Genomic DNA, 18037 nt, shown 5'->3' with positions numbered 1-18037 from the left:
AGCCAATGTGATATTCCTAAGATGTTCCCCTATAAGCTTAACAGAGCTACCTGCATTTATGCTATTTCCAAGATATTGCATGTTTGACTAAGTATGAGGAAGGAGAATAGCTTGTGGACTTGTTTTATAGTGTTGCTGAAAAAAGAGATATGCCATCAAAGTTTTACATCTTGGACTCATCAGACCAGCTTGCAAAGCAACACTAGTTATGTACTACCAACTGACTAATTTAATATAGATGAAAATCTATTTCTGTGCTTTTTAAGCTCCTAGTAAACTCTGCAAGATGTGTTACATCTCTACCATCCCTGCTGCATTCTCCTGGTTTTAATCCTCAGATTCTGTTTAACACTCCAGATACAATGGCACATTATTTAAAAAACGGGGTCTAGTGAAAACTGTCAGGGAGGCGATGGGTGACCAAGCTGCTTCACACTGAGTTGTGGTTTGAGGATTTGACTTTGTCCGGTGGACTCACTTTATGACGTATGACTGTTGAAAATAACATTATGCGAACATGAAAATAAACACGGTTACAGCTGAGCACATGCATGAACACAACATGCTAATAATACCTTGTAAACTCTGAGCGCAATCTGGTTATGGATGCTGCATTTGTATCTGATGCAACATCCATAACAGGCAGCAATTCACCGCAAGCTAAATCATAATTTTTATTAGAAACTTCAGAAGAAAGATTTGAATTTGTACCTTTCCATGACTTCAGGGTGTCCCAAACTACTTTATAACCAGTAAGTAGTTTTTAAGTGCATCACAGCAATGTAGGAAATATGGTAACAGATTTGTATACAGCAAGTTTCCAGAACATCAATTTGACTCTTAAAGGACAAATATTTACTGGGACAAAGAGAAGAACCCCCCAACTCTTTTTTGAAGTAGGGGCAAGATATCTTTTACATCTACCTTCAAGTTACTGCATATCTAACAATGATCTTGGCATTGGAAGTCTCCTTAATTCGAAGTTAGAAGTCTCACAACAGCAGGACAATGTTGGCATCTCCACATCATAATTTGAAGTGAAAACCAGTTTTGAGTTTGTTTGAAGACTTAGGAATCCTTTTAAGAGCAATGATGAAATATCCAATACCACATCATGCGCCAGACAGAAAATTGCTTTGAGATGGACCGTGCCAGATGATTGCAGGAAACATGGCGGTGGTCTCTGTTTGCTACATAAGATATGGTAATGAATAATAGGATTTGAGTAATTTAAGTTGAGTTGAATTAAGACAGGGAAAAAAGAGAGATTAGAGTTGCTGGAGGCTCGTGTAGGGTATAAGGGCAGATGGCATGCTTCTGTGTTGTAGGTATGTTGCAATAAGTTGTAGGATGAGGAGGCCATTAACCCATCCATTGTACCTGTATTGGTTCTTTGAAAAACTACCCAATTAATCCTCCTCCTTTTCCCCATCGCTTAGCAAAGTCATTTTTCAAGTTTTTCTTTATTCTTTCATGGGACATGAAAGGTCAGCATTTATATTGCCCATCCCTAATTACATTTGAGAAGGGGTTGATGAGTGACTTTCTTGAACAGCAGCAATCTGTATGGTGTAGGACCACCCAGAGTGCTGTTAGGGAGGGAGTTGTAGGATTTTGACTCCGCAACAGTGAAGGAATGGTGATATAGTGCCAAGTCAGGATGGTGTGTGCCTTGGACGGAAACTTCTAGGTGGTGGAGTTCCCATGTATCTGCTGCCCTTGTCCTTCTTGGCAGTATACGCCCTGGATTGGCAGATTCTTTCAAAGGAGCCATGGTGAGTTGCTGCAGTGCATTTTGTGCACAACTGCTCCTGTGCATCGGTGTTGGAGGCAGTAAATGTTGAAGGTGGTGGATGCAGAGCCTATTGAGCTTTGTCCTGCTTGTGTCGACCTTCTTGAGTGTTGTAGGAGCCGCACTCATCCAGGCAAGCGGAGTGGTTTCTATCACACTCCTGACTTGTGCCTTGCAGATGGTGGGCAGGCTTTGGGGAGTCGGGAGGCAAGTTACTCCTAACCTCTGACCTGCTCTTGTAGCCACAGTATATATAAATGGCTGGTCCAGTCAGTTTCTGATCAATGGTTAACCCCCAGGATGTTGGTGATGGGGAATTCAGTGATGATAATGCCATTGAATGTCAAGGGGAGATGATTGGATTCCCTCTTGTAGGAGATGATTATTGCATTGTCCTAGTGTGGCACAAATGTTACTTGCCACTTGTCAGCTCAAGCCTGAATATTGTCCAGGTCTTGCTGTATTTGGATATGGACTGCTTCAGGATCTGGAGAGTGGTGCTGAGCATGGTACAGACATCAGTGAACATCCCCACTTCTTGGCTTATGATGGAGGGGACAGTTACTGATGAAGCAGCTGAAGATGGTTGGGTCGAGGGCCCTACCCTGAGGAGTTTCTAAAATAGTGTCCTGGAGCTAAGAAGATTGACCTCCAACCAGCACAACCAACTTTCTTTGTGCTTGATATGACTCCAACCAGCAGAGAGTTTCCATTTGATTCCCATTAACTCCAGTTTTACTTGGAGTCTAGTTTGACACTTGATCAAATGCTGCCTTGATGTCAAGGGCAGTCACTCTCACCTCAGCCCTGGAGTTCAGCCCTTTTGAAGCAAGGCTGTAATGAGGTCAGGAGCTGCGTGACCCTGGCAGAACCCAAACTGAGCAAGTGATAGCCAAGCAAGTGCTGCTTGAAAGTGCTGTGGATGATACCAACCAAGATGATCGAGTGTGGACTGATGGGGTGATAAGTGGCCGGCTTGAATTTGTCCTATTCCTGGTGTACAGGACAGATCTGGGCAATTTTCTACATTGCCAAGTAGATGCCAGTGTTGCAGCTGTACTGGAACAGCTTGGCTAGGGGTGTAGCAAGTTCTAGAGCACAAGTCTTCAGTACTATAGCTGGGATATTGTCAGCGCCCATAACCTTTTGCGGTATTCAGTGCCTTCAGCCATTTCTTGATATCTTGTGAAGTGAACTAAATTGGCTGAAGACTGGCATCTATGATGCTGGGGACGTCCAGAGGAGGCACTTCTGGCTGAAGATTGCTGCAAATGCTTCAGCCTTATCTTTTGCACTGATGTACAGGCTCCCCCATCATTGAGGATGGAAATATTTGTGGAACCACCTCCTCCAGTGAGTTGTGTAATTTTCCATCACCATTGATGGCTGGATGTGGCAGGACTGCAGAGCTTGATTCTGATCCATTGGTTGTGAGCTCACTTGGCTCTGCCTATCATTGCAGCTTATGATGTTTGACACACAAGTAGCCCTGTGTTGTGGCTTCACCAGGTTGACACCTCATTTTTAAATGCTTCTCCTGACATGCCCTCCTGTACTCTTCTTTGAACCAAGGTTGATCCCTTGGCTTGGTGATAATTGTAGTGTGGGGGATCTGGTAACTTGGCCACAAAAAGGTATTTGAACGCGTAGTGATATTCAATTATCTTAGAAAAATATTGAAATACAATACAGCATGAACACAGAACTGGAGGCAGCTAGTTATGCAGGTCTCTCATGATAAGACGAAACCCATGAAAGCCCACACTGCTGAAGATGTCACTCGTGCATGCTCACACTGGTAAAGATGTCAGTATTTGCATAAGAATCGGAGGATGCTTACTATAACGGGATATGCTGGACCATGAAGTTAGAGATTGTGGTTGAGTATAATTCTGCTGCTGCTGATGGCCCAAAACATCACATGGTTGCCCAGTCTTGAGTTGAAAGCTATCCCATGTAGCATCTAGATAGTGCCACACAACAAGATGGAGGGTATCCTCAATGTGGACTTGGGCACTCTTACCAATACCGTCAGTGATTGAGTTGCATTTAGCAGGAATTGATTATGCAAAGTGAAGCATGAAGAATGTTTTTGCCGAGTTTAATACAATGCCTGCTTGGTCTATTGGTCCTGTGCCCATAATAATAAAAAGTTTGAGTAACACTCATCTGCCCAGGCAGCATTTGTGGAGAGAGAAACAAGGTTTACCTTTCACATTGATGACTTTGTATCAGAATTCTGCTTCCATCTCTACAAGTGCCCCTGACCTGTTGAGTGTTTACTTGCATTTTCTGTTTCCATTTCTGATTTCTAACATGCGGCCATTCTATATTTTGCCTCTGTTTTGTTGTACATTTCAATTGTGGCTTTGCAGAATTCCATTTAACTGGATGATATTGCCAAAGGGCTCAGATATTGTGCTTTTGAGCAGAATTGTGAATGCCACTTGTCCTGGGGCTGGTTCGATGTGTCATTTAGCAAATAGCACCATTATTGTTCAGCCTCTATCTCATTTACTACTTTCTACATCCAACATCTCAAGGTTACTTAAAATTCAGAAGTGCATCGATTATGTCATGGCTATCCATCAATTTTTGTGATTCCTCAAAATCTGAATAAACTTCATAAAATCGTATCCCTACAGTGCAAAAGGAGGCCATTCAGCCCATTGAGGTCTGCATTGGCTCTGAGACCTATCCACATAACCTGGCACGTTTACTATGGCCAATCCACTTAACCCGCACGTCTTTGGAGTGTGGGAGGAAACCGGAACACCCGGAGGAAACCCACACAGACACGGGGAGAACGTGCAAACTCCACACAGACAGTGATCCAAGGCCGCAGTTGAACCCGGGTCCCTGGCGCTGAGGCAGCAGTGCTAACCACTATGCCACCATGCACTTGATTGACAAATGCCTCTTGTAAATCAATATCAACTTGGATCTTATTACTTGGTTTGCTTCTTCACTAGAATGACTGTTTCAACTGTTTTGTCCATGAGCCACAGATTAACTATTCTCATGAACCTTAATATTCAATTGTTAGATTTGGTAGTAGAGACAGCGGTTTGTGTTGGGGTTTGCTTACAATAGATGATCCAAGATTTGTACTAAATGCATAGTCCAATTTTGAATTGCAATAATTGCCAATTGGCTGTTTTGTTTAGAAGTGCCAGATGTTATATGATGCATTTTGGTAGATCTAACCAGGACAGGACTTACTCAGTTATTGGTAGGGCGTTGGGGAGAGTTACAGAACCAAGAGATCTAGGGGTATATGTTCATAGCTCATTGAAAGCGGAGTCACAGATGGACAGAGTGGTGAAGAAGGCATTCAGCATTCGTGGTTTCATTGGTCAGAACACTGAATACAGGAGTTGGGACGTCTTGTTGAAGTTGTACAAGACATTGGTAAGGCCACATTTGGAATACTGTGTACAGTCCTGGTCTACCTATTGTAGAAAGGATATTATTAAACGAGAAAAAATGCAGAAAAGATTTACTAGGATGCTACTGGGACTTGATTGTTTGAGTTATATGGGGAGGCTGGATAGACTGGGACTTTTTTCTCTGGAGTGTAGGAGGCTGAGGGGTGATCTTATAGAGGTCTATAAAATAATGAGGGGCATAGACAAGGTAGATAGTCAATATCTTTCCCCAAAGGTAGGGGAGTCTAAAACTAGAGGCCATAGGTTTAAGGTGAGAGGGGAGAGATACAAAAGTGTCCAGAGGGGCAATTTTTTCACATAGAGGGTGCTGAGTGTCTGGAACAAACTGCCAGAGGTAGTAGTAAAGGCGGGTACAATTTTGTCTTTTAAAAAGCATTTAGACAGTTACATGGGTAAGATGGGTATAGAGGGATATGGGCCAAATGTGGGCAATTGGGACTAGCTTAGGGGTTTTTAAAAAAGGGCGGCATGGACAAGTTGGGCCGAAGGACCTGTTTCCATGCTGTAAACCTCTATGACTATGTTATAGGGCCTTTAGTTCCGAGCTCCACTGCATTGGATTTGGGGGAGTTAGCGAAAGTTTTTGAACTTTACAGATAAGGGCTTGCATGGGAATTTTCCAGAAGCACCAACCCCCTCTGCAATTGCCCTGCATTTGGAACCATCCGAAAATGTGATTTAAATTGCAAATGTAGGATGCTCCCGACAGGGAAACACAATAATTACTCATAAAAACTTAGAGGAATTAGAACCTGTTCTAATTTCTGGCTAACTATTGTAAGGAGCCCAGTTAAACCCCCTACGTGGGTCTCCCCCACCCAGTCCAACCTGGGCCAACCCCAAGCAAACCTCCCCCGTCCCGGAAGCCTGACCTGACTCTTGCCTAACAGACCTGGTCTGATCCAACATCTCCCTGGTTTCAGACCCCCTCTGAAATCCTATTCACTTACCATAGGCACTGACCTTCTCCCTGGAACATTTAACTTCCCTGGTTTAGGGCAGCTAATGCTGAAAAAAATGTGGGGGGTGGTGGTGTGTCCTCGTTCAATGCAGCTGGACTGCATCCTGGGTCTTAAGGACAGCTGTGTGGCCTGAATTGGCACAGCTTGAGCAGAAGGTCGGGTAAGATAGGCATTGAAGAAAACCCACCAAGGTAATTGGGCACAGTGCCAATCTCACGATGATTGCCGCTCCGAGGAAGCTACGGCCCGCTGTAGATGTTTTTTTTCAAATGCAAGTAATTGCTACATTGACAAGTATCCTCCACGATGTTAAAGGTAGTTACGATGAGGGGGTTATTGCCCAACACTTCATAGAATTTGACAGAACGAACTGGAACTGTTCAGCCCATCAAATCTATTCTGGCTCTTTGAAAGACCTGTTCAGTTAGACTTGTTCCCCTTCTCTTTCCCCAATGCCCAGCAAGTTGTTCAGACTACTGTGTTTTAATTTGGAACATTCATACAGAACGAGGCAAGTTCAAAATGGATGCACTTACGTTTTCTGCTTCAAAATCTGACGTAACTTGAGTCTCTGTGATATTGATGACCAACAATTCTCACTGGTGTTGGAGCTGGCACTGACCATTCATCTGGTTCAGTATTGTCAGTGCCTGTATAAAGTCAATCAAATATTCTTTTGCTCAAAATTTGAGTTTGAAATAATTCTAAATCATAATTCTGCACCTGAAGTGGGACTTAGTTCAACTGTTCGTAAAAGTGGACAAAGACCAATTTTAATTCTAAAAGATGATGAGTTCCAGGAATGAGGAGTGTTGGAACCTTTACATTGTGATTAGGAAACGCTTCCAGTAGGGGAATCACTCCTGTTTTCCCATCAAACCATTGCAGTAATATTCTAGCCCTTGAGTGTTTTTATTTCATAAATACAAAGCAAATTGTTAATTGTTTTTTTTCCTCTATGAATTATCTAGACTCGCCAGCCTATCTTTGTGCAGTTATTGCAAGGGGTGTTCAGAGTGTACCACTGCCCCTGGCTGTCTGCTACCCAGAAAGCTTCAGTTGAGAGTTGCATTAAGGTGCTATCAGAAGTCGGTAAGCATTTTACAGGGGCTGGGCTGGGGATTGTTAAGAATACGGTATTGTAGGTTGGTAAACACTGTGAAAATACACCACTGTATTCAAAGCTGATGCCTGTCACTACATTGAAATAACTGTTTTTAATGCACCACGTTGCCAATTGTTTTTCAGTGAGCTGAAGAATAGTTTGCTGCTCTGTTCTACCAACTTTGTGACTGCCATTCATGAGGCGTCATGGTCAATTAACCTGGGCTTGCTTTCCTGATACAAATCTACTTAACACTGTATATCTTTGGTCTGGGGAGGGGAAAAGGGGAGGGGAGGGGTGGTTCTCAAGGCTCACACTCCCAGCCAAGCCACAGGGTCAACTTCCTGTCCACCTCAGCAGAGGTGGACAATGTTCAGATGTCAGCCAAATGAGGTGATAAACCCGTGGATTCCTAGCCTGGTGTAACTTGGATGCCACATAATGCATGGGGCTCGGTAATGAGCTCAAACTGCCCACAGCAAAGTGCTTCATATTCTTGGAACACCAGCCCCTGGAATGTGTGACAGAGTTTACCACTACAGTGATTTAACTGAAAAACATTCGTGCTTTTGCTGAAAACAAGCCCTCTGCAAGAGTAGATACTGCTCATTTACAACACCAACTAACTGTGTTAAAATGCAAAGTGAACCTTCACTTAAACTTCACTCATGAATGTTTCCTTTTCTCACATCAGCCATCCTTTTAACTTCTGTGACTAGAATTACTCCACATTCTACCAAATTGTGGTCATTTTAGCCCCAGAGGCCTTTGCTTACCAGTGCAAGACTACCCAAACTTATTTAATACCAGGATGCTTTTTACTGGCTGCAGAGCAAAGTGGTTAAAAAGTTTTTAAAATTTTTTATTTATTAATGTCAAAAGTAGGTTTACATTAACACTGCAATGAAAATCCCCTAGTCGCCACACTCCGGCACCTGTTCGGGTACACTGAGGGAGAATTTAGCATGGTCAATCCACCTAACTAGCACGTCTTTTTTTCAACTGGGAGGAAGCCAGAGCGCCTGGAGGAAGCCCACGCAGACACAGGGAGAACACAGTAAGGAGTCTAACAACACCAGGTTAAAGTCCAACAGGTTTATTTGGTAGCAAACGCCACTAGCTTTCGGAGCGCTGCTCCTTCGTCAGGTGAGTGGGAGACCTGCCACTCTCAAACCAGATCTCCTACTCACCTGACGAAGGAGCAGCATTCCGAAAGCTAGTGGCGTTTGCTACCAAATAAACCTGTTGGACTTTAACCTGGTGTTGTTAGACTCCTTACTGTGTTTACCCCAGTCCAACGCCGGCATCTCCACATCATGACGGAGAACATACAGACTCCGCACAGACAGTGACCCAAGCCAGGATTCGAACCCAGGTACCTGGTGCTGTGAGGCAGCAGTGCTAACCACCGTGCCACCAAAGTTTCCTCAGCCCTGGCTAGATCGAAATCCAATCCCAGAAGTTAAAAAGAATCAACTACGCTGCATAATCCTTTTATATTTATTCAGAGTTTCTGCTACTACAGGAGTTGCGGGGGACACATTATATGGAAGCTGTGATTTGTTCATGCAGCTGCGAGGGTCTGTTCTAGTGTAAATACATTGATACAAAATCTTTAGGACGAGGGAAGCTGTAAAGGAGAGAAAGAGGAATGTCGGTGGATTCCACCAAAGCAGTCAGTTGTTATAAAGTATAACAGGACTTGGATCATTGAATTCCTACAGTGCAGAACTTGTCATACAAACTATGCAGAACTTGACTTATAAACTTCAATACTGACAGTTTGTCAGTATATTTTCTGGAAATTCTGCAGATATGGATGATAGTGCTGAGTTGAGACGTTGCACAGGAATTGCAGCAGCAAAAAGGTGAAACAGGACAATGACTCTTGCCACCACACTGTGAATGGCTCACTGGCATTGTCAACCTGCCGGTCTCTATCTTTTGATTATTTTGCTTGTGGCGGTGATGGTAAGACCAATGAAAGCTGTTCTTGGCTCGTCCCCAAGGGTGAGCATGAGTTTCTGTGATTGGTGCAGCTGTGAATATTTGTAGAATCCCTACAATGCAGAAGGAAGCCATTTGGCCCATCGAGTATAAAAGAGTACCAGGCCCAACCCCACCCCATCCCCATAACCCCAAGTATTTACCCCACTAATCCCCCTAACCTACACTAAGAAGAAATTTAGCATGGCCAATCCAGCTAACTTGCACATCTTTAGACTGTGGGAGGAAAGTGGAGCACCCAATAGAAACCCACGCAGACATGGGGAGAACGTGCAAACTTCACGCAGACAGTCACCCAAGGCTGGAATCGAAGCCGAGTCCCTGGTGCTGAGGTAGCAGGGCTAACCACTGTGCCACCATGCTATCCATAATAGCCACAGTGTTATTTTTATCAGGTTGTGACTTACGCCTGGTACTAGCTGGGGGAAAATTAAGCTGAAGAGAGAAAAGTTAGAAGAGGCACAGTAGCATTATTGCGATGAAGGAGATGGGTTCTTATGATGTTTTCATTCATTTCAAACTGTTCCGCCTTACAGGATGAGGAATCTATTCATTAGAATTTTTAAAATGCATTTCCAATTGGTTTTAACTAATTTACGTTGGTAAACTCCCTGTTCGCTGGTCTAGTGTCAAGCCCGAGTGATCAGGGCCAGATAACACTGGGAGAACTTGGCACATTTGGACATTAAGTTCAAAAGATGCCAACAGAGCAGTCTTCTTAGTTAATGAAGCCTTCACAAGTATATATTTTTTATTCTTCTATGGGACGTGCGCGTCACTGTCAAGACCAGCCTTTATTACCCATCATGAATTGCCCTTAAACTGGGTGGCCAGTTTGGCCATTTCAGAGGGCAGCTAAGAGTCCATGTATTGTAGTGGGTTTGGAGTTGCATGTAGGCTAGGCCAGTCCAGGTAAGGATGACAGATTTCCTTCCCTCAAACACATTAGTAAACCAGATGGGTTTTTATGACAATCGATGATAATTTCATGTTGAGCAATGCCAAGACTACTTTTTCAATTCCATAATTATTGATTAATTGAGTTTTTTTATTAATTGAGTTTAAATTGCATCAGTTGCCACGGTGAGATTTGAACCCCTAGCCCCAGACCACCAGTCAGGGCTCCGGATTGCCAGCCCAGTGACATTACCGCTAGGCCACCGTCTTTCCCCTAATTTTTGCATTTGCACATTTCCAATTGCATTGCTCACAAACTTCTAACGAATGCTTTAATTTGTTTAATCTCCATTGCAGCCAAGAGTCGAGCCATAGCAATCCCTGTAGACTTGGACAGTCAAGTCAACAATCTCTTCCTCAAGTCTCACAACATTGTCCAGAAGACTGCCCTGAGCTGGCGAATGTCAGCACGCAATGCTGCCCGGAGAGATTCTGTTCTTGCCGCCTCCCGTGATTATCGGAATATAATCGAGAGATTGCAGGTATGCAAAGGGATGCAGGCCACAGACCTCTGTGGACGTATTGCCTTTCATCAACTTTCTGCTTTGAACGTGATATTTCATTTATTTCAGTTCATTTCTTACGCCATACTGTTCCGTTGTCTTAAAGCCGTCTCATTCTTTTCCTCTCTGCAGCTCTGTGTTTTGTGTTTGAAGATCTGCTTCCTCCGAGGGTGCTGTTCTCTATTTGCATTGTTTAATTCTTTACTCTGCTCAATTATTGGATCACTAAATTCTGGTAGTTTCTTCATCTTCGCTTTGTCACCTGTCCCATTCACTTCATTCCTTCATCCTTCTGCTGTTCTGAGGGGCACTGGGATAATGACGACGTGTTCAAGTTAGGAGGCCCTGAACATTTGAAATGGAAACGGGGTGAAAGTTGAATTCTTGCTTTGCCTAGCAGCTTGCCCCTTGCATGAAATGACTGACGAATCATTCAGAGATGTGATCAAGTTGGATTTTTCTTAGAAGCTTAAGTTATTAACTGCAACATAACTATGCTTGAAAAAACGTAGAGGAAAAATAAAATTTCCAAGAATGAAGGTTTTAAAGCAAAATAGTACCAAGAAATCAGAATAGTGGCTGCCTTGGCTTTTGGATGCATTCATATAAGTTTATTGATACGAATGAGATAAACAGTAGAATTTATTTCGTGTTCATATTCTTAAAGCATTGACTTTATTTTGACAGCGATACTAGTCTAAAACGTGCTGCATGTTAACCAAACACTTAAAGATTTTAAAGTTGTAAACACTAGCTTACATCAACCCTTCACATAAACTTGCATTCCTCAGAGCTGTTATACGATGCATGTCTGTCCATACAGTGCTGTGCATGTTTAGCAGAGCATGAGATTGGAAGTGCTGTCCAGGGTGGAAACCCTGGTGAGTTTTGTCTGAGGTTGTGGTGACTGACCCTTACTCTGCTGTGTGGCACTTAAAGGGACAGTCACCACAGCAGTACTCCATAGTTTTGAATTGCTGGAACAAATTGTAGTGTTACTTCCACTGCCCTCAACTGAAATCTGTTAACTCGCGTGGGAGTGAGACGGAATCCATACCCATCCTAACCTTTAGAGGTGATCCATTCACTCCATAATCATGATGCATTATGGGGGGGGGGGGGCAGGGGAGTGGGAAGGAACTTTTCTAATTTCTGACAACTTTCTTTCACGATAATGGCCTTTAAGTGGAGGAGAGCGTTAACATTTCAAGTGTAGTTATTGCTGCCGTCAATTTTAATAATTACAGTGGGGGATTTTGGCAACTGCTTTCTGTGGTATAATCATGGTCCTTTATAAGTCATCTTGCAACTGACAAGCATTTGCAGTGAATTAATAGGTAAATAGGTTCTCACTGTAAGTGAATGAAGCTTGCTGGCAATTCATGCGGGTTAACCTTTTAGAAACCACCTATATTTAGGATGGTGCTGTAGGAAATATTTGTCTGCTTTGTTTGTGGAATTGACGATTAAATGGCGCTGTTTATTGACATGCAGGATATAGTGTCAGCGCTTGAAGATAGGCTCCGTCCCCTCGTTCAGGCAGAGCTTTCTGTCCTGGTTGATGTCCTTCATCGGCCCGAGCTACTTTTCCCAGAGAATACTGAGGCAAGACGCAAATGTGAAAGTGGCGGGTTTATCTGCAAGTAAGTGTTCCAATTGTCACCACCTACTTGTTGCTGCTGATTGAGCATTCTTTTTTTTTAAGTTAACATTTCATGGCAAACATGTTTGATAGAAATAATCTCTCCCACAGAACTGTTTTTAAACATGTATTCGCAATGGATTTCTGCTTTGCAAATTTATAATCAGCATCTTCTGTCCCAGTGCTCTTTTTAAGCAAAATATATCTCTATGCATTTTATTGGTTGAAGAGATGATTCGGAATAGCTCAGCACTGGAGCACAAATACAGCAATCCAGTGAATGACAGCCATTGGTGGGATTCCTGCCCAATCAGTTCTCTGAGATATGTCAAGTGATGAAAGGCCAAACCAAGATGGTAGCGTTTTTAACCATGACAGATCAAATGAGAGAGACACGCATGCGGTCTTACTGCATTTGTCACGCCTTCCCACTCTTAGTTAGATGGACTCAATTTAAGAGCTTAAAAGAAGGAAAGTTACATTTTGTAAATATAAATTCTGTTGGTCAGGGTGAGGGGAATATGTTGGTGCATCATTTTTCTGGGCTTCATTCACTTGACAGCTGGTGGTGTTTGAGAAATAATGGCCTATATCCAGTGATATTTTTGTTTATTTATTCTTGAGCCATTTGCAACAGCAGCAAGGCTGTGCCCCCTCTCGTTTCCTGAGAGGCTGGCTGGTGGTGGACAATACGATATGTCCCATGATCTTCCAGAGATTAAATTTTCCTCTTGACTTGGCAACTGCGTGAAAACTGTCGGGAGGCTGAGATGCTACCGCACTGTGACTGAGGATTCGCTTTTGTTTGTAACAGGCTGATTAAACACACAAAGCAACTATTGGAAGAGAATGAAGAGAAGTTGTGCATCAAAGTTCTACAGACTCTTCGAGAAATGATGACCAAGGATCGGGGATATGGCGAGAAGGTAGCATGCGTTTCTGCTGAGCTGTTTCGATTGCCGAGGATGGTTTCTTTATTTTGCGTTGGCTATTGAAATTATTTTGATTTTTTTTATCTTCTCTGTCCTTCAAACAGCTGCAATTTAAGCTTATGAATTGGTACAGCTAATCCATCAGATGTAAATTCTTTTCGTGTGAGACAAAATATCCATGTCTAAAATGTTTGATTAAAACATTACAGAACTATACAAAGCGCATAGAAGCTATCAATAATGAGTTGTCTTTGCAGGTAGTTAAGCAGTTTAGGAAGTATTTTTTCACCTTTTCTGCTTTCCAAATACCATGAGAAATAATCTGAGGTTGGTCTATTTCCTATCTCCATTGATGGCTACCTACTTGTGCATGTTTTGATAATCATGTTATGTTAGCTTCTGCTTTCAAGCTCCGGGTGTTCTTTCATGGACCTTGCTTTGCATCCCTTCTCCTCTTGCTGCCCATCTTCCCCATCATGGGACCAACACAAACCCCCCCCCCCCCCCACACCCATAAACATTTTGTTAGCCACCTCCAGTAAACCACCTTTCTCCTAGAGTTCTTCACTGATTCAAGGCTGATTCAAACTCTGGGAGGTCTACAGGAAGTTGTATAACAACGTATTGAGGAAATACTTGAATTCTGTGGTGACCTGGTTAGGATTTTAGGGTTTACCAGTCATTTGTACCAAGAGCCAATCCATTATGGATCACTGGATGCCAACTGAAGTTGAAACTAATTTTCACAGACCATTGCGTAATGTAGTGTAGTCTTTGTTACTGTCATTTTCTCACTGGAATTGAGGCAATTGCTCTCATGTTCACTAAGCAGTGGATGTCCTTCAGAATCTAACACTATATGACATGAAATTTGGGATGATGCTTATTAAAAGTACAATAAGGAGCAGTTGAGGTGAATGGGATAAATGTATTTATACAGAAAACAGATAAATACTTGAGGGAATAAAGAATCAAAGGATATGTTTATAGGGTTAGATGAAGTAGGTTGGGAGGATGTTCATGAGGAACTTGGACCAGTGAACCAAATTAGCTATTTTCTGTTCTGTAAAACCTATGTACCTGTGCCATCCCATCTCTTGCTTCTCCCAGTCTGTTGCTAATTACCCATGATGAGCTACATTGACCTTCGATCCATGGTATGTGGAGAACTCCATTCAAAAAAAGTCTAGACGGGCAGAGGTAGTGGTTCCATTCTCTCTCTCTCTCTCTCTCTCGCCCTCTCTCTCCTTCACCTTCCCCTCCTCCCCCCGCCTGAATTATTGAGCTAATATGGAGTGGGTATTTTGGGTACCTTCACAAAAGGCTTCATCTATCTTGGCCAGTTTGTCTGCAAGAGACTGAGGACCTTGGCACAGAGACCTCCTTCTATTGGCTTGGAGATTGACGACTAAATAGTGCTTGTGCCACAACGTTAAATATCTATGGGCAGGAGAGGAAGTCCGCAACTTTCATCTCAAACTAAAAGCATGATTATTTTTCTCTCTCTGATTTTTCTAGTCCGATTCAATTCTGGTAAATATATATCAAATTAGACATGAATTCTTAGATCAGAGCTTCTTCTGATGATAGAAAGTACCCATTCAAATCTCTCAGACATTTTAGACATCAGAATATTTTTTCTCCTCGATTGTGCAAGGAATTTGAAAAAAATAGAGAAGGTCCCTCTAATTTTAACTTTGCTCTGGAGGATGGGAAGTAAGGTGGTAAAACTAGCACTGAGTGTCGATGAGGTAAACTTTTAGCTGGAATAATTTCTAAGGTCTGTTCCTCAACGTTCATTACTCTTCCACAACTGTGAAATGCTGACTCTTCAACAAACACCTCAGGAAAGATTACCTGTTAAGTAAGTTACTTGAAACAACACTTCTCACGTGATGTCTGGAGAGAAAGGCAAGGGTAAGACGAAGAGAAAAGTGGCTCCATCGTTTAAACACCAATTTTACAGACTCCCCATGAATGTTGATCTGTGGAAGGGTATGACGAAGTGCTTGAAACAATGCTTTTGTTTTTGCATACAAGGTCTGGAGACAAATTATGGGCAAATTGAAGACACCACAATCTCTCAAAAAACAGAAAGGGGATTGATTTGGCTTCCTCTAACTCCATGGTGGCCTTCATGTGAATTTGAATGTGCTGTCTGTGGATTAAGTGGAAGAAATTTTATTTCCACTAGGGGGCAGATTTAGGGTAAACTCGGAGAGAGGCCACTGCACAAACGTAAGCTCTTATGCATCCAGTAACATGTAGCATCAGTATTTTGTTGTTTAATGGAGCATTATATTAAAGTATACATTAGGCTATCAATCTAAAAGCACGGGGTTTTAAAGTCTGAGAGAATTCTGTGCAGCTTCCAACACAAGCAAATGAAAGTGAATGCCCCATAGTAACATGAAGTGTGCGTTAACCTCTTTTGAAGTGACTTTTGAATTTCCCACTGGCTAGCGCTGAAAGGCCGGTCTAATTTTACAATCTGAACAATGTCCAAAAGCAGTAATTTTGGTGAGGCCAATTGAGTGGCAGTCATTTCACAACTGAGGTTAAAGCCTTTCCAATTGAATATTCTTTTTTTAGGATAAGCATTTTGCAACTAACTTTTGAACTGGAATGAAATATAGCAAACCCCTTTCTATATTTTCTTCAAAAATGTGACCATTCATACTCGGAGCTGTGGTTGATGATCCGGGGAGGAGTGTTTTTGGGGGTGTTATCGAATGACTTGAGCCACAGTTGATTCGTCTACTAACTTCCCTAACAATACAAAATAGCTGGTAGGATTTGGGGGAACAAAGCATACACATTTGCCCCACTGTGTTGCAACAACCCAACAGGGTATGGATTGATGATGTGTGAATCCAGTCAACCAAGAGGGGGTTGTGTCTTAGGTTAAGTTTTTAGTTTGACCTCATTATTGCCTCCAACAACAAGTCTTCGGCTGCACTGGTGATGATGCAGTACTGAACTCCAAACATGGTTTTATCTTTAAGAATTTACATTTTGACTCAGACAAGTATCCCTCATTTGCGGTCATTGTGTACAGTTCTGTGCTCTAGTGTCTGTTGTAAAGTCAGAAGATGGTTTTGACTGAAACGCTCTTGCCCTCTTATTCACCAAGCTTTGACTAAACTTGATCTAACCTTCATTTTAAGTAAAAAAAAAAAAAATTGCATCGACCTGTGTACTAATGATTCTTGCTAACAACTTCCTTGTTTGTTTTCTCTCCTCTTTTTGACAGCTCATTGCATTTGACGATGAATTGGATGTGGCAGAGGTTGACTTTTTATTTACGCTTCTTACACCATTGCTCTTTGCTGTATTATTGCTGCTGTAGTGCTTCTGCATAATGTTTGGTTGTCCTCTTGTAAGGTTCCGTTGCCATAGCAGGTGCCTCCCTCTGGCTAGCTATCCGTCAAGCCAGTTGAGGTGAAGAGCCCCTTTTAGGGGCAAAAACCCCCCAATCTTTAGCAATTCTTCATTACAACATGTTGTTAGGTCAGGGCATCAAGTGATCTGCTGCCAAGGCAGGTGAGTAGAATTGAGGTGCAGATCGACTACTGTCTAATTGATCATTAGAGCAGGTCTCCGGGCCGAATGGCCTGCACCAATTTCTTGAGGCAGTTGTTGAACCTCTTGAGGATTTGATGATGAGAGGAGCCCCCAGATTGAAAGACCAAGCTACAAATGGAAAGTGTCCAGCTTAGCTGAAATGATTTATTTAAAAAAAGGAAGTCAGAAAGCTAGTCAGTATGTTTGGGGTGGGGCATCGCTTGGGATATTTATGACCTGATTCTGTAATATACTGAACTGTTTATTAACTAAGAATCTGCATACTAATCGTAATATGGTCCCTGTCACATGATGCCAGATTTTGTTTTTGGTCAATTAGTTTTGGTTTTAGAACTTGATCACACTCTGTGTCAGGCAATGTTGGAAAGGTTTGGAGTATCTTGAGCTTCCACTGCATTTCTTTACATCTTTGCACCTTGTACGCTGTCTGTTCCTCTGTGCTCCTTCATAAATATGGATGCATCTGTTTAAAAACTCCCGAGAGTTCCTTCTTGGGAGAAGCCAGACAGTTCCAGCTTAGTGTTGCTATGGTGACACCGAATGAGAGTTTACCAATGTACGTGTCACAGCAGTGTAATATTAAATCACTGAAGCGCTTTGAGTTGATGACGTGATAAGTACATAAAAAGAAGGATTTATTTATTTCATAAGCATGCAGAGCTTAGCTTGTTTTCTGGGGAAGGGGAAAGATGTGCTATTTTGTGGGCGATCCTTTCTGCATTAAAAATCGGGCTTTCCCATATAAATTCTTATTATTTATTTTTAATTGACTTTATTTTCCTTCAGTTTCCCTGACTAGGTAGCTTTTTTACACTGAATTGGTTATTCAGTTTGCAGCCCTTCCGTATATATATATATATATATATTTTATGTCTTAAAGTGACATTGATTGGCAGAGGCTTCCTTTGTTTGGAATAGGCCGACCCAGTCAGTGCTGCAAGCCCCTCTCTTGCTTGTATCGGCCTAATCAGTTTTATATATATATATATATATATATATATATATTTGGTCACAGGCTGCTGAAATTTTAATAGAGTTCTCAGCCAGTCTTCAAACCTTCCTTGTTTGAGAAGCAGGCTTCCACCTCACTACCATTCTAAACC

At 42.3% G+C, this 18037-nt stretch overlaps 1 protein-coding gene across 1 annotated transcript in view; it reads left to right on the top strand.

Moving 5' to 3' along the window:
• itpr1b (inositol 1,4,5-trisphosphate receptor, type 1b) overlaps positions 1 to 18037 on the top strand; it is a 521126-nt gene that overhangs the window by 249822 nt on the left and 253267 nt on the right. Inside the window, exons 35-39 of the mRNA XM_078209411.1 lie at positions 7175 to 7295; positions 10570 to 10754; positions 12270 to 12418; positions 13232 to 13343; positions 16603 to 16638. Of these exons, the coding sequence (XP_078065537.1) occupies positions 7175 to 7295; positions 10570 to 10754; positions 12270 to 12418; positions 13232 to 13343; positions 16603 to 16638 (603 nt within the window). The remainder of the gene's footprint in view (positions 1 to 7174; positions 7296 to 10569; positions 10755 to 12269; positions 12419 to 13231; positions 13344 to 16602; positions 16639 to 18037) is intronic.

This window comes from Mustelus asterias, chromosome 3, assembly GCF_964213995.1.
Source record: "Mustelus asterias chromosome 3, sMusAst1.hap1.1, whole genome shotgun sequence".
Taxonomy (NCBI): domain Eukaryota; kingdom Metazoa; phylum Chordata; class Chondrichthyes; order Carcharhiniformes; family Triakidae; genus Mustelus; species Mustelus asterias.
The sequence above is the reverse complement of the archived record's forward strand: the minus strand, read 5'-3'. Positions and strand labels throughout refer to the sequence as shown.